The 16,820-nt window shown below is 40.6% G+C and overlaps 1 protein-coding gene across 2 annotated transcripts in view; it reads left to right on the top strand.

Annotated features, from left to right (window-relative positions):
• Positions 1-16,820, top strand: part of LOC111225549 (SAM and SH3 domain-containing protein 1-like) — a 44,609-nt gene that overhangs the window by 22,593 nt on the left and 5,196 nt on the right. The window contains exons 1-10 of one of the 2 annotated variants that reach the window (XM_022750493.1): positions 6,618-6,689; positions 9,877-10,005; positions 10,707-10,757; positions 11,175-11,224; positions 13,192-13,235; positions 13,605-13,691; positions 13,826-13,938; positions 14,238-14,339; positions 15,467-15,599; positions 16,035-16,435. In XM_022750493.1, the coding sequence (XP_022606214.1) occupies positions 9,961-10,005; positions 10,707-10,757; positions 11,175-11,224; positions 13,192-13,235; positions 13,605-13,691; positions 13,826-13,938; positions 14,238-14,339; positions 15,467-15,599; positions 16,035-16,435 (1,026 nt within the window). In that variant the 5' untranslated portion in view covers positions 6,618-6,689; positions 9,877-9,960. Of the gene's footprint in view, positions 1-6,617; positions 6,690-9,876; positions 10,006-10,706; positions 10,758-11,174; positions 11,225-13,191; positions 13,236-13,604; positions 13,692-13,825; positions 13,939-14,237; positions 14,340-15,466; positions 15,600-16,034; positions 16,436-16,820 lie in introns of those variants that run through there. The other variant, XM_022750492.1, reaches the window with a different exon arrangement.

The raw sequence follows: 16,820 nt of genomic DNA, 5'->3' as shown, positions 1-16,820 counted from the left end.
AGTATAATGCCTCTTTTCATGCATCATGAAGCAAATGGGGGCATCCGACTGTAGTCTGAAGTGATAGGGAGACTGGGTGACAGTACTGAGGAAATAATGGAGAAAAGACATTAGGCCCAAAGGGGGGGAGATAAAGACAAACAAAGGACAGGAAAGTGGGACAAAAGAGATAAGAAAAGTAAGGGTTATGAATAAGGAGAGCAAAAGACAGAGGCAGCATGGAGATGGGAGATGGTGATTTTAACAAAAGGGATTGCATGTGATGACAGAGCTGCAGCAAGAGGTAGAGATTTTCAATCAAGAAAAGAATCCATAGGCCATCGAAGCTTGACATTCCTCTGAGAGGGCGAGGGCCAGATTTGGATGAGCTTTCGATCAGAACAAGGCTGTTCCACAATTACCTGACCTAAAAAGAAATAAATCCATCTGAACTGACAAATCCCAGCAGTTTTGCACGTGTAAATAGGTAAATTATCTGAAGAAATTACTCATGGTGATCAATGTTTGATTAGTAGCATAACTAAGCCACTGTATGAACACCAGAGTGCATTATTTTATTTGAGCTTTTAAGTCTGTCTTACATTGTCGTTCAGATATTGATACAGATAATTGCTTTTTATTAGATCTTATATTAACCATAGGGGAATACTCATTTATTGTTTTAGTTGACTTGCATTGCATTTAGGAACCACAGTATGTGTTGTGTGAATTGTGTAGACTACTGCATGGAAATGGTTTATAATGCATGAATTTAATCATTTAATTTTTTATTCCTGAGTGCTTATGCTTGACTTAATATGGTTTAAGCATTCTGCATTATTAAAGGTTGTATGATATTTTTACAATATGACAGATCTAAATGGACCGCAGGAAAAAAAGTTCAGTACAGAGCATTTCACTGTCATTTTACTCTGTGATAAAGATGTCTGCGCAGTGAGTGACTGAGAATTTACTATAAACTGTAAAGTAGAGTTACCACATTGAACATTAAGACAATTATGTCTTTATTTGATGATAAATTGTAATGAAATCCCTCTAAGTAATTTTTTAACAGAACAAGGGCATATTTTATTGTTACAGTCCCAACACGTGTTCTCCTGCTTAAACACCAGCTATAAGTACAGTTTTAACACCCTGTACAAAACCGCTGCAGTGCTTTACAACTGAACACCATTTTTAATTGACATGAAACTTTAATGAGGCACATTGATTGCAAAATGTGGCTGTGAGGATGTTACAACCCTTGGCCAGATGGCAGCCTTAAGAAAGGGCCAGATACTGAGCAAGAGATCAATTCCAATTAGTGAATGTGTATATTTATTGACATTTGAAGCATTGCGTCTTGAAGAAATGTTTTTTTTTTTCCTTGTGGAATTCATTTTAGAGTGAAACATAAGTGAGAAGATTATATGAAGCTGCGGCAGCATTAATTATCTATCCGCATTTTACTGCTGATTGCCATGTGCAATACTGAGAGGAATATTCGAGCCTTAAGAAATCAAGGAATTAATAGCTACATTACTATAAGCAGATCAAGAATCTCCTCTGTCGTAGAAGAGATGTCAAACACTGAAAGTGAGACCTCTCCTGGATATTAAACTATTTTCTAGCGAGTTTTCAGGTTCACTATAGATCCTCATGCAATTCTTATGATGTCAGAGCACGCTTGGCTAGCTGCAGTTAGCATCCATTAATGGATGTAGTGGCTGTAAGGTGGATGTCCTTGGAATGACAGAGGAGGAGACGGAACATCTGAGAGTTTAGAAGGGAGGGGGGGCAAATTGAATTGGACAGGAGATGTTGTCATCAGCTCTGTTGGGATGTCTGTGGTTGTCAAAAGGGGCATGTTAAACCAGTGAGCATGCTCTTCTGAATGTTTGAAGTACATCATCGCAGTGTTAAGATCCGGTTCTCAGAGATTCAGATCAGAGGGGATTCAGAGGGGAGAGCCAACTGGCAAGTCTGGCTCTGACTAGACAACAGGAGAAAGTGTTGCCAGAAACATCTTAGAAACATCAGTTATTCTCTTACTAGTGAATTTTGGTTGTGTCCTAAGAAGTGTCAGTCAGTGTCTGTGGAACAACATGTGTCACTGCAAGGTTAAAAAAAAAAAAAACAGGCTGCTGTACCACTGAACTCAATGAAGAGCAAATGCAGACACCAGTTTGAATTAAATCTATTCATGAGACATCATTGTTAACTTTTATACATCATTCACTTCTCAGTTCAGGGGTCTTTTCTTTTTTCTAACATATTGCTGCGCACTGTGTCACGCTGTTTTTCCAAGTCAAGTGAATGTCTCCTTAGCATGTTTTTCCCACAGAAAGTTTCAAAAGAGAAATGTCCAGAGGGTATTTTCTTTCCTGATTGGAGCAATTCACTTGTTTTTCACACCATGTAGAATGACCTCATTCAGGGGGCCCTATGGTCTTACGTTGCATGATTGACAGCTGCCCTTGACTCCTGCTTTGTATCTCACAGGAGGATCAGTGGATGTTGTGGTCTTGTGAGGGGTGAGCAGCCACACTCATAATGCAGAGGGGGTGGGGTGGGGTGGGGGTGGGGGGGGCTCGCAGCACTGTCATAGAAGGGTAATTACCCGAGCATAGGGGTGAGGGGCAAATGAAATGATTTCAGCACCTCTGAATTAAATATGGTCCAGGGAATACGAACAATCCACAGGCTGCTTTGCTACGAACCCAGAACCGTTCACAGAACCCTTTGCAAATGTGAATACACATGGTGTTTGTGGGTGTGAATTGTGTTGAATTTTAAAGGGGAGGTCTTCGTATTTGTTTTCAGCGCCACTGAATTAAACATGCTCTGAGGAATGGGAACAATCTGCAGGCCACCCCCACTATAAAAACACACTGCCATCCAGAGGGGATTTAATACACACAGGATTTCCATGCATGTAATTTAACTAAAATTTAAGGGGAATGATTCTGCATTTGATCTCTGAACTGCTGAATTAAACATTCCCCAAGGAATAGGGACAATCCCGAAGCTGCTTCAAAACAAGTTTAGATCCAGCACAATCCACAGGGTGCTTTTGCAATAATAGATTATACATATTTCCAAATGTGAATTGTTGAGCTTAGGGATTTTTGGAGACTAAAGTTTCCTGCATCTAAATCTGGGATGTGTGTTCTGCTAGTGTTTAAAACCCCCATCAGATTTGCAAAATTTAGTGCTGTAGACAAAAGGTTTGTTCTGTGCCTTCTGTCTGCCCTCTTAATCTTCTTTGGGGTCTCACCCGTGTCCTTTTTTAATCTGGACACCTGGCTGATTTCCCTTAGTGGCATGATCTTCATTTTATTGCTGCACAGCAAAACAACGTTCTAGTTTTTTGATTTGCTTTTCGGAAAACTGCCTCCATTTTTGTCATGCAACTTTTACAAAAATTATCCACTGGTTTGGAGTAAGTGTTGCTAACTATCAGTGTACCATGTACCATCCTCTAATGTGAAAAATCAGTTTGTAGTCATTTAGCTCTGTCCGTGTCCCATTCAGAGTGAGACCATTAGAAATCTCCTATGCACCGAAGCAGGCCTTTTGTCTCTGTCAGCAGTGAGAGATATTTGCTCAGTGACTGACAGGATGAAAAGTGGAAGCAGAGCTGTGTATTGCAGACCTCGCTAACACAGTTCAAACAAGACCAGGTATTCTATATGCAGCGTGTGTATCCGTGACTGACACCTTGCATGTCACAGCGCAACCCTTCTCATCAAACTCTCATTTGGGACTTGTCACAATCCACTTACCACTCAGACATGAATGGTTAAGCTCTTCCACTGATCCTCTTTTTTTCTCTTCAGGGAGCCCCGGGGCTGTCAATCCACACTGGGCCCATGGGTGCTCCGGAACAGCAGTCGTTCTCAGAATCACACAATTTTTTAGTTATAATACAGTACATATCACTGCTGTCATGTGAAACTTCTGATCCTACAACATTTAAATTGCATGAGCTTAGAAATTTCTGTACTACATCTGCTTATGAAAACACTTCAGAGCCAGTTTGAGAATTTTAAAAAAATATATTATTATCAAGCTTAAAGGAAGACTGCCGCTTTTTTATTTTCTGATACATGAAATATACAGTGCTCTCACCCAGAGCTCTTTCAATAACACACAGAATTTTCTCACCGCTGTATTTTAACGTATATATGTGATGCGCAAAATAATTAGTGCAGATTAAAGTGTCATAGTAGTAATAAATTTGGAATATCTATTATATACGTTACTATTAGTATGTATGAATAATATATATAATCAAGCATAATGTGAAAAATAATATAACTAATATGTACTGTGAATATAATATTAGTCAGTGTTATCCACAAAGATGAAAATATAAATTCTTAGTGTCCTTACTGTAGTACAAAGGGCACGTGAAATATAATGTGTAACGTGTAATTTCAGTTTCAGTGATCTTCCTGGTTAAACTTCAGGTGAATTATTTCATGTCTCTCCCTGGTTTCAGAAAATGACTGTAAGAAACACATACAAAACCTCAGTGGGTAAACTGTAACATGCAATACAAAGGTTGGACTAAATATATATAAATAAATATATATATGTATAAATAGAAATTTTCCATGTGGTGTGACACTGTGGCCACCGATATGCTCCAGTGTCTCCACAGACACATGACTTGTGAGTTATCTCAACAGGGATCAAAGCTCAGATGATGAGGTGCCCCAGGCCAGCACAGGAGACTTGATGATGATGATGGTAGTGAAGGAGCTGGCTGACAGGGAGGAATGGCGTCCATCTCCGGGCGCTCCCCCTGTGCTCCGAGGTGACGCGCAGACCGCCGCTGTGAAGCCAGGCGGAAAACTGCCCTTTCTGGCATGAGCTGCATCGGCCCTTTGGCACAAGTGCGCACAACGTACCCCTCCACCATCTCCACCATCCATCTGCAGCTCAGCATAATCTGCCGCCTCCTGCCGCAGATCTGACACTGGTATTGTTACCTCCTGCTGCTGCTGCTCGCTGCTCTGGAGTCAGTGGTCAGTTTCTAAAGATGAAGATTAGAAGCAGTGGAGTCACGATTAGACGAAGATGCTGAGGGTTATTTCTCCACACTTAATCTCACTGACTAATACTATAAGCAATGAGGTCACCACCCTCATGCTTGCTTATGCCTTCAGGATATGTAAAGATGCCTTTGTGTTTTATGTAGAAACACTACAGCACTGAACAGAGGAGGGAAATCCTATTGTTGCATCCATTAGATCTGTTGACTTCATCTGCAAGTCATGGTTACAAGTTGATAGCATTAAGTAGTTTCTTAGTACACAGAGGATTTCTTGTCATCACTGCACTTTGTTTAGATTGAAAGGAAATATTTAGTTTCCACTTTAATATGTCCAGTTCCACTTGTACTACCTTCAGCCCTCTATCATTGACTCATCAGTAAGAAACTGATTCTGTTGATGTAGAGTAACTATTTGCTGCCACCTGCTGGTGCTCAGGCTGCAAGTGTTAGGGTTCTGAGTCATAATGAGACATAATGTCTGTTCAACAGGATGTTTTTTTTAGTTTGCCAAGGTTTTTTTTTTTTTTGCCTATATGATGAATAGACTCACCAGGGCATGTTATCTTTGATAAAGACCCAAAGGGCAACTTGGCTCCACAAACTAAGAAACGGATCATATCACTCCCCTTAATGTTCTTACACTGCCTGCCAGTTTGCTTCAGAACTCATTTTAAGATTTTACTTGTTACCTTTTAAAGCACTTTGCAGCCCGGCCCCAGTCTAAATTGCTGCATTGCTGGCCCCATACTGACACTTTGTTCAAGTTGGTATGGGGCTAGTCTCACAGATCTCCACAGTCTGAGCTCCTCAAACATGAATGTGTTCTTTTTTTATTATTATTCTACATGGTAATCTCTGGTTTTGGTAATTGCCATATAAATAAACTTTATTATAATTATTGTCATTATTTTTGGGGCTTAAAGTATTTCAAGTGCCAAACTAATAAGATTCCTTTAGCTTAGCAGTTCCTTCAAGCCGGATGACCCTCCACAAGTATTCAATGGTAGGGAAACTTTAAAGGCAACCTGTGGAGTTTTGACTAGTATTGCTATGGACCAATGGTTTTTTACGAGTTGCTTCTCATTCGTTTGTATCAATAAAATTGACAATTTTAAACATTTTAAAAAATCAGATTAAAAGAAAATAAAAAAAAATTAAATTGATAATTCATTAAAAAGCTTTACAGATTTCTTTAAGACTGTGTTTAGAGAGAAACCTCCATATCAGCAGAGGGAGACATAACTGGTCAATATTCAACATTTCTTATACATCCAACACTGGCCTGACACATCACTTTAACCCTCTTGCAGACATAAACATGCAGGCACACTCTCACACATTAAGAGGTGGTGGTTTATTTGAACATGTGAGTCAGCCAGTCCCTGTGAGCCGCAGCTGGAGAGAATACAGCAGCCCCACCCAGCAGCACCAGCGTCATGTGCGGTTGCAACTCCCCCCAACCTCCCCTCAACCAAACTCCCTATGATTTATGCGGGCCAGACACCCCTCCCATTCACTTCAGGATGTCCTTGTCCTCCACTCACTGAGTTAAGTTTCAAAACGAAGCCCTTCACTTAGAGCAGTGTGGAGGAACTGAAGAGCAGCTAGTGCTGGGGAGCTACTGTTGGCAGCCAGATCCCTGTTTGTGGTGAGTGTATTTTTATGTTTGTGCTGGAATGTGGTCCTATGGTTAGAGCTGGTAGTTTTCTGAAGATTCATTGGGGGAAGTTTCAATGTATGTAGCTTGGTTTTTACAAAAGACAACTTCATGAGTGCATCTTCAGCTTTTCCTGTGGGCTTGCATGCTGTTTTAGTCTTTTAATGAAGAATTTCATTTAGTAGAAAATGTTTGAACAAGTGAGTGCTTGTTCTCATGTGATCAAAGTCAATACTCTGTTTAAGACATCCACAGTAGTCTTTCATGGCAAAGTCAATGACGTTTTTAACATGTTAATAACATGCAGTGACAGTCATTTAAATGAAGTTACAGGATTGCTTGACAGATGAATGCCAAGGTGTTATGTGTTTGATATGGCTTCCTAGTATTGAACGTGGGATACTCCTTTCTGAAATAAGGACATCAACTGGGAAATGAACATATATACATTTCAGTGGATTTAGTTTTACTGAGCCCTCTTTGGCAAATATGCTGCTCTGCTACATCAGTCCAGATGTGCTATTCTGTGGAATACAGTTACTGACAATCTGACTGTCGGCCAAAAATGGAGCTGACTTAAAGTTTATTGTGTTTGGACATTTATTATCAGAGAGGAGAAAACTATTCTCTATGGTCTTTAATTGCCTGAACTCTCTGATACTCTTAGTATTGACATCTGAAGCCAGAACTACCTAAAACAACTCTGGTTCAAAGCAAAATAAAGCCATACAAGTAATTTGCAGATACTTTGTGACCCAGGTTTGGTTGCCTAAAAGGGTGAAACAGGACAGAGAAACTGTAAAAACACTCATTAGACACTTTAGGCCCTCGGGGCACGTGGATCTTTTGTCTGCCTATGAGATGCTCAGCGCCTGAGAAATGTGACACCACACTCTCCTCTTCAAGCCTCTGTGGTTGATGTCTCATGCTGCAGTTTTGGCTTAGAGACCATTAATTTAGAGACAGCACACTGGAATATTTTCCCAAAACTACCATTCTGTAAGAAGACTTGGCATGAGAGTGGAACTCGTATCGTTTATTTGATTTAACATCTAGGTCAGTTTGTTTTCCATATGCCTAAGCAGTGTTTACATTCATCTGTAACGGGGATATATACACGCACCGTGTCCAATAAGCACTTAGGGCAATGCAATATCATGTGGCTGTGTCACAATAGGCTGTTTATGTGGATCAGCGGCTGCATGAGGCGTGAGCTGCTGCAGCCAGGCACAGTGCAGAGCCTCTCAGTCGGCCTCAGCCTCATTTCTTGACTGTATGAAAAGCAGCCAGCTTTTCAGGCCTTTTTCGACCCGGGGGCATGTCATTTACCAAATGAATGGTTCTCTTTGCTGGACAGTTGAGCTAGTCACAGTCTATCATGCCACGAGACAAGTGAGCCCACAGTATTAGTTTTCACTGCAGATGACTGTTTTCAGCAGGAACATTTGCATACCTTCAGGGTATGGCATAACTGAAACATAATGATAATAATAATAATGCATGAAACGGTTTATGGACATAATGGGTGGCTATTACTGAAGATCAGACACAGCTTGTGTTCATCTGTCCAGTCTTAACTCATGATCAAGCATGATGAGGAACTGTCGTCATACATGTTGTATTACCCATAATACAATCTTTGTATATTTTATTGGTCATGTTGTCTTTGGTTCTTTGTGTATGATAATGTGTTTATTCACTCACACAGCACCAGAAAATAATAATAAAACAGGCAACCTAATTCAATTCAGTTCAGTTCAGTTCAGTTCAGTTCAGCTTAATTTATTTTCTGCTTCATTTACCTCCTTTATCCCTGTAAGAGCAATTGTATGCAGCAACTTGCTACGCAAATCAACAGATGCATATATACGAAAGAGAAAGAAAGATGCTGTCGATCATAAATTTAAAAAAAAAAAAAATTATTCACAGGCTTTAACCTTAAAAACTACAGTACATGTGGAATTGTTATAAATACATTTTAGGTTAAATGGAGAAAAAATTGAGAATTTGTCATTTTATATTAATTTGGATAATTTACATTGTCTTTTCCCCAATCTAATCCAGCTCTAGTACAGCTTTTGAAAAATGCTCATATGACTTTATTATAGGATCTTAGGTCAGTTAAACATTTTCAAAATGGTGAAATAAATATTTACTGGGCCTGAAACTTCATGGGGAGGATTCAATCCAAGATAATAAAAAAGAGGCTTAACACAACTTAATTTTGGATAAGGGATTGGATTACTTCTTAAAAGTAGTTGTGATCAAAAGCTTTATATTAACAGAGCGTTGCTCTTAGTGACAGTGGTGTGGTTTTGCGGCCCGCAGCTCCACTTGTTTTGGTTCACTGTTACTGCCCTCAAAGCATCATCTCCAGAAACAGTAGGCAGGCGTTACCAGTGAAAAAGCTCTGTACACTACCTGCCCAGCAGCACATGGCTGGCGGACAAAGTAAAGTCTTAACTGACAGACAGTTTGAGTTATCTGGTTTGAAATGCCTCTTCAATCTAGAACTAGGGCCATTCTCCTGACAAGGAAACTTATGTGTTAATTCTGGTCTCAAAGGTCACTAGGTCATAAAATTTAGCAAAAAAAATCTCTGAAATGATTTATCTCTTTTTCATCTTCCCACACGGCAAAAAGCCCATAACTTCAGCTCGCACAATGGTAGGAAACTAAAAGAACCTACATCGAGGAGTCAAGACAAAGACTCGTCTGACTGAGTGACTCTGCCTCTTGTGATTTACCGTAGACTGAACCGTGGCCTCTTGAGCCGATTCCTGATTACTCTAGGAGAGCTGAGTGAGAGTTGCGGCTGGGTCACACTGTGCTTCCTCTGGCCGGGGGGTCAGGTCTGAGTAGGGCTGAGGAGGTGGAAGGGGTCAGTGGGCAGGAAGACAACAAAGTGGTGAAGACAGAGGCAATATCACAGCTGGATGTCTCTGATGCTTTTACACTCCTGGTGCTTTATCTCAGTGTTTCCTGGCTGTTTGTGCTGCTGCTCATCGTACTAAAGCTTGAAACAATGGCTTATCACGACAGTGGTCAGTATTTAGGGTGTTTGCCTGCTGTTTGGCATCTTGCTCAACATCCGTGGGGTGTCGTTTTCCTCTTGTGGCCTGTGTTCATATCTGTGTGTGTGTGTGTGTGTTTGAATAATGCTTGTTATCTTTTGCAGGATGGCTCGGTGGGGAATCTTGATGACCTGGCTCAGGAGTACTCTCAGTATTACGGCACCTCCCTCAGTGACGTGTGTGAAAGAATGGAGGAGCTACGGAAACGCAAAGTAGTGCATGATGCAGAGATGGTAAACAGTCTTATCAGTCTTTTTCTTTGTCATCAAAAAAATCTAATATCTCAGCACTAAATAATTGATGTTCTTTCTACTGTCATCTTGCTGCGTTGCCACACTTTGTTTTAAAGGACTGGTTTGACATTTTGGGAAACAGGCTTATTTGAGTTAGATGAGAAGATTAATACCACTCTTACAGCTGTTTATTCAGTATGAAGAAAGAACTTAGCTTAGCATGAAGTCTGGAAACAGGGAGAAACAGTTAGCCTGAGTCTGGCAGAAGGTGACAGAATCCTCTTACCAACACATCTAAAATCACTAATTAGCTTGTTATAACTTCTTTATCCAGGCAAGCAGTTTCCCCCTATTTCCAGTCTTTATACAAAGCTAAGCTAACTACAGCTACTGGCTGTAGGTACATATTTAGCAGGCAGAAATGAAAGATGTATTCATTTTCTCATCTAAGATTGTATTTCCTGATATGTTGAACTATTCCTTCACCTTGTATCTGTTGTGGCATAAATAAATTCACTGAAGTTCAGACACCTGTCGGGCACTCAGCAATTGCAGAGATCATAACCAGGTACACATAATTGTTAACCGGTGTTATTCCATAATGTGGGCTGGCTGATTCAGTGAGCTGAACATCATTTCTATTTCTGTGTTATGATGACACTATAATTTACTCCTCCACTTCCCCTGCCTGTGTGTTTCAGGGAAAGGTTGACTCAGTGGCCACATCTGTGCAGCTCCGCTCTCAGATCCAGGTGAGTGTCCAGCTCTCGGTGTGTCAGACCCCAGGAGAAGGGAACTTCCTCCTCTGTGCGTCAGCAGACAGGCTGATAAGAGCCGAGGAATTGCCTTGTCATGACTATCAAGAGCAAAACTGAAACACAAGACTAAAAAGTTAGCATTTCACTTACTGTGATACAGAGAGCTGACCCTGGGACTGACTGCGTGTTGTTGCCACCAAGTGACAAGATTTGTTTTGTTTTTTTTTAAATGCAACAAATTACAAATAACAAGTTCCTGAAATTCCTCTTTTGTCAACCCCTAACTGTAGTTGATTCAGTCTAGTTAAACTATTTTGTCTGCTACGTATTTTTCTGCTTTCCTTTGAAGGAAAATACCATAATTAAAAATTCTGTATGTATTTATATTCACACTTTTTTCATCTCCTTAAGGAATCCCTTGGGCTCAGCAGTGCCACATCCACTCCAGAGATAGAGAGGAGGTAAAAACATCCCACTAACTTGTTTTTTTTTTAAAGAAAGTTGGAAATCTACAACTTCAGACACTAGAAAGGCCCAGAATCCCTGACTAGGGGAAGCACTGGAGAGAAGCATCTTCAAGAGCACCAACACATTATTCTAGATACTAGCAGCAGTAAATACTAAAATATTTACTGCTACAATATGTTGGACCATTGTTTTGTCCAGATGATGTGTTGTGTTGTGGCCTCACAGATAACATACGTATTATTTATTTAAGTCATATCACATTTGGAAGCTGAACTATGATTTCTCCTCTGTCGCCCTGTGGACGCGGATGTTTCCTCTGCTTCCTTGTGCCCTCCAGTCACATTTCTGAAACATTTCTGTGTCACCTCTCAACTTCCTTCCTTCCCTGCATTGTGTCTTTTGAAGGATTTCGAAGATTAGTCATATTTTGTCATTGGAAAGCTGAATAAGATGAAAGAAATTAGTTGATGACTAATAATATAGAATCATATTGAGTTGATTAAGCTTGTTAAAAAGACAGACCATTGAAAATTGTGCAATATCCTTGATTTTATTATTATGAACAGGCCTGTCTTCAGAACTTGGACACAAACACAAGAGACAAATCTCCCTCTGAAACTAACAACTGTATTCAAACAGGATTCACAGGAAACTTACACTTCCCCCTAGTGGGACCAATACATACTGCTGGAGGAAGCTGATGTCACCAGTATTATTTTTACATTAAGAACTCGGAGTGCTCATTTTTTTAAAATTGATTTCTGACAAGTTTAAAGTTGTATTTTTTTCAAGTCTCCATTGAAATTAAGATTTTAATCTGTTTATTCACAAGTGGCACAAAGTTATGTTGTTCTCATCATAGGATGTGGGGTGTCTTAATGTCATTACTTACTGTGGTAAGTGGGATCACGTTACACGAGTAAATTTGATTTGAAATGATCAATTTTGATGCCAAAATATTTCAAATATTTACTTCTCCCACATACTTTTTTTTTTCTGTAGAACCTAGAAGACAGAAGACAGAGCTCTGTTTCACTCAATATCCCTGAATATGATCCATAGTTTGAATATCATAGTGTTTTGCTGGCCTTGGGATATAAATGCAGTGTGATATAAAAATTGGGTTTATTTTCAACTGCTGCATGGCCTTCTGAAGATAAAACCAATATGTGTTTGACAGGTTTGGCAGTATTAACAGATATTGTTAAACTCTCACCCTGCCATTTCAAACAATAGAATATATGCAGTTACTGCTCTTTGGTGACACCAGAGTAATAAATAGGATTTTTAGACAGGTTACCAGGTTCTTATGACAAGATGCCAAACCACATCTATTCAGGGAAAATATGCACAAAAACTCATTTTAATTTTAAGTTGTCCAGGTGTTTCATGTTTCTGTAGTCAGGGAGGAACCTACACTTCGGCTGTAGACGATATGACCTGCACCAGCAACAACTGTGAGCTTAGAGAGAGACTGTAAGAGACAGACGGTTATACACAACAAACAGTCCAGAGAGACAGACAGACAGACGGACAGACAGAAAGAGGGAGGGTGAAAGTGTGCAGGGAATGCAGAGGCCACGTTAGCGGCTGCTGTTGCTGCAAAACCCCAAATGGACATGAAAAGGCTCTATTGTTCCTGCAATGGCCGTAGAGCACTGACCTCTGTTCATCAGCCAAGAGCAGCCAGTCTTTTTCATCTGTTTGACTACTTTGATTTGCTTTTACTATGATGCTACTGTCATGAGGGACAGTGCGCTTTTGTGATTTTTATTTTGTATTTTTTTATTTTTTTCAATCTGACGCAAGTGTAGAGGTTAGAGAGTCATGTTGAGGGAGATGGTGGGATAGCAGGGAAAATGAAGAAAATAACTTTGGAAAACAGGTACTGGTCTGTTCAGGGATTTGCTTCCTAATTTGATCTCTTCAAACAAAGTCAGTATTTTGATTTGATTTTCAGGTTTCCTGTGCACAAATCCAGCTCTGATGATGGATCATCAGGAGGTAAGAAAAATTTTTATTTTAATCTTAATATAATATATTACATGCTTTATTATAAGCAGAATCTGATTGATGTGACATTCTCAAGCTATTTTACACAAGACTAAACCTACAAATGAACCACCTTAAAGGTAATGTTTTTGTGTGTGTGTGTATTTGAAAGGATATTTTTCTTTGATAATGCCAATAATAATGTGGAGGGACTCCTTTTAAATACTGAATATTACCTTTACACTTGTCTGCTTTTGAAAACATGGTAAATTAGGACATAACATATCTGTTATTGTTTACCTGCCCTGAGAATTTTGTGGGTGGTTTAGACGTTGTATTTTTTCTCGGCACTAAACTAAACTGAATTATTTTATTGTGTAGGCAAATTGGATGGGAAGAGAAAGAGCAAGTCTTTTTGGCAGAGTTTCAGAAAGTCGCAGAAAGGGGTGACGCGTCAGATTTCAAAAGGTATGTTAAGTTAAAAACACAAAAACCTGTTGTAGTCATTGACATATTTTCTCTTGAGACCATAATAAACCTTGTGAGAGCAGTCCGTTGTTTTTTTATTCTGTCGGCTGACATTTCTAATTTTTGCCTGACAGGTGATGACGTTGGGTTTGTGGCCAGTGAAATTACCATGAGTGACGAAGAGCGTATCCAGCTGATGATGATGGTGAAGGAGAATATGATCTCAATAGAGGAAGCCTTGGCACGGGTACGAAGTCTCCACCTCCTACCTGTCGCTGCTGTCGTGTTGAAGTTACAGCTGCTGTGCCTTTCTGCTTTGTCACGACCTGACTCCCTGACCTGAGACCACTCTCACATCGGGAAAGCGGTGTCAGACTTTTGGACCCCACTGTAGACATATGGTCAAAACATGATGTTGTTTTAATATATTTTTAATCTGTTATATGTTCTAGCTGTAAAAAGATAAATAGCACATCAGCTGGCGGATGATAGATAAAGTATTGTAGCGCTACATCATGTGCTAACAGGTTCATCTTTTTTTTGCAGCTGAGGGAGTTTGAGATACAAAACAGACAGACGTGCAGGTCTGATCCCACAGAGTGGACCGATCCCTCCAGCCTCACCACAAATGAGTCATTCACCTGCAACGTAAGTCTCTTAAAGCTCCCAGTTTGAGGGCACCTTAGTTGCTTTTTAATGCTGGATCACGACTTCAGGCAGTGTGCTGTGCATGAGGGACTCTGATCTACCAGTGCCAAGGCTGCTGAGCTGTTGACAGCGCCTCTCTCTTTCCCTCTGTCCCTGTCCTGGCGATGAACCGGGGCCCCTCTAAAGCCCTGCAGCTCAGGGCACTCTCCCAACTGCAGGGCACTGGGCGGACTTCTATTCATTGCTGTCAAAGCGCTAACCCCCTATTGTGCTGTAGTGTGCGGGTGGATTCAGCACAGGGCCCTGTTATGCAGGTCGCAGCTCTTTTATGCACGGGTGGGGTGATTAGGGGGCTCAGGTTCAGGGCACATTTTTTAGATTTGTCTGGATGGCCTGACTATTTCTCTCTGCTCTGTGTGTGTTCTCCGGTCACTTTCTCTTTCTGTGTGATGTGTGTTACCTCCTCCCCTGTTGTTACTGTTATTTATAAGCCATATGTTCTTACAATAAGTTTCTTGTTGTTTGTCGTTTCTTGTAAATTATTTATTTTGAACTGATGATCAGCTTTCGTTTTTTGGTTTGACGTGTATCTTGGGATATACACACCGCTTATGTTTTGGTCAGAAGATAAAATGAACCATATGTACCATAAATATTTTCGCTCACCATCACTTCAAATGATGGTTAAGGTGGTTTCCAAGCAGCTTGCATTTCTTTTTTTTCCCACGTATATAAAGCCTTTTTAGTCTGTTGTGATGGAGAGCATGTTGCACAGATGTTTGCATGGTCTTTACTGTCATCACTGTGGTTTCCTACCACAGTTTTCTATTAGGCTACACGTACTTTCCACAGCAGGCTCAGCAGGTACCTGCAGCAGCATCTGCAGCAAGTACACAGCTTACATGTCTTTTTGATCTCATACAAGTTACTAGAAATGGACACGAGATACCTTGAAATATGTGAGCTTCTACATCAGATTATACAGAGCAAAAGTGTCTTTTCACATCCCAAATATTAGGCTTTATAACTGGAACAGACCCACAGTGTTATTCTACCATAACTACAAAGCTCTGTAGTCAGATGAAATGTTTCCCATAAATAAAATTCTTTCTTGTCTCTCCTATCAGCCCTGCGAGCTGTCAGACAATGAACAGGAAGAATCCGTTACATTCAGGAGACTCCATAAACTGGTCAACTCGACCCGGAAGGTGAAGAAGAAGCTGATCAGAATTGATGAGTCCAAGAGGCCTGGAGCAGAGGGTACTAAAAGCACCATCAGACTTTGTGTGATGTTACTTGATGAAAAGTGTGAGAGAAGTTTCAGTTTTTATGCAGGTTAGGTCCATGGATATTTTGCTGTGTATCAGGCAAAGATTCAAACACCAACAGGTGTTTACAGTAAGAACATACTCTGCATTAGGAGGAAATGATGCACTTGGGACAATGTGAGTCTAGAGAAAATATCAGTAATTGTGCTGGATCTAATTACAGTTTGACCCGGCACATGCACTGTAATAACAGTATTTACCATGTGTTTTCACTAGTTGTCGAGTCTGTGTCTATATTTTAAGGATATGCTGTTGCTTCATGCTGTTGCTTTTTCCTGATACTTTTCTGATTCTGTTACAATTTATTTGGTCTCTCAGTATTTTATTACATGTAAATCTCTCCATTCCCCTCTTTTGACCTGCCCAGAGAGCCTTAACATGGACAGTCTTCTCTGCGGAGATGCCAGCACCTCCCTGTACTCGGGTGTGCTGAAGAAGCCTGCAGTTTGCCCCATGGACTCCCTGGCTTCATCTCTGCAGGAGCAGCTCGTATACGACAGGGACTCTGACAGCCTGACCACCTCCCCCTCCTCTAGCAGCCTGGACACCTGCAGCAGCCAGAAAATCTTCCAGGCTTTCAGCAAGTCCAATGAGAGCCCTGTTCATCAGGAGGCAAATGTAACACGGGAGGTGAGGGAGGCAGGTGAAGGCAGTGGCTCCTCTTTTTCTGAAACGGAGGGTTGCAATGAGGAGGAGCCCAAAATCGCTCGTTCAGTGACTGATGGAGAGCTCCGTCACCGTGTGCTCAACCCACTCAGCCACCACGGGGTGAGTACAGAGAAGCCTTTGCATAAGGACCATTGTTTGGCAAGTTGTGCATCATTTCTGCTACTGTTCTGTGTAGAATTAATACATCTTTTGACCTCCAGTGTTAGTCAGTGTTACTGTTAGTGCCCATACCTCAACCCCCTCAATTAGCCAACAAAAAATGGCTCTTTTTAATTGGCTACTTTGAAATAGAGTCTACCTTTAGGTTGAAGTAACTTTAAAGCTTCCACCTGGAACAATTCTCACTGACGGTGTCACGCACGGGAGGTTTTGTGTCCCAAAATGCCTCAGTCATAACACAGACTGATCATACATCACACATATTAAACCCTCTCTTATCCCTTTTATTCTGCAGTCACCACATCAATTCCTAACACAACTGGTG

Source organism: Seriola dumerili, unplaced genomic scaffold, assembly GCF_002260705.1.
Source record: "Seriola dumerili isolate Sdu_G_001 unplaced genomic scaffold, Sdu_1.0 BDQW01000149.1, whole genome shotgun sequence".
NCBI lineage: Eukaryota > Metazoa > Chordata > Actinopteri > Carangiformes > Carangidae > Seriola > Seriola dumerili.
The sequence above is the reverse complement of the archived record's forward strand: the minus strand, read 5'-3'. Positions and strand labels throughout refer to the sequence as shown.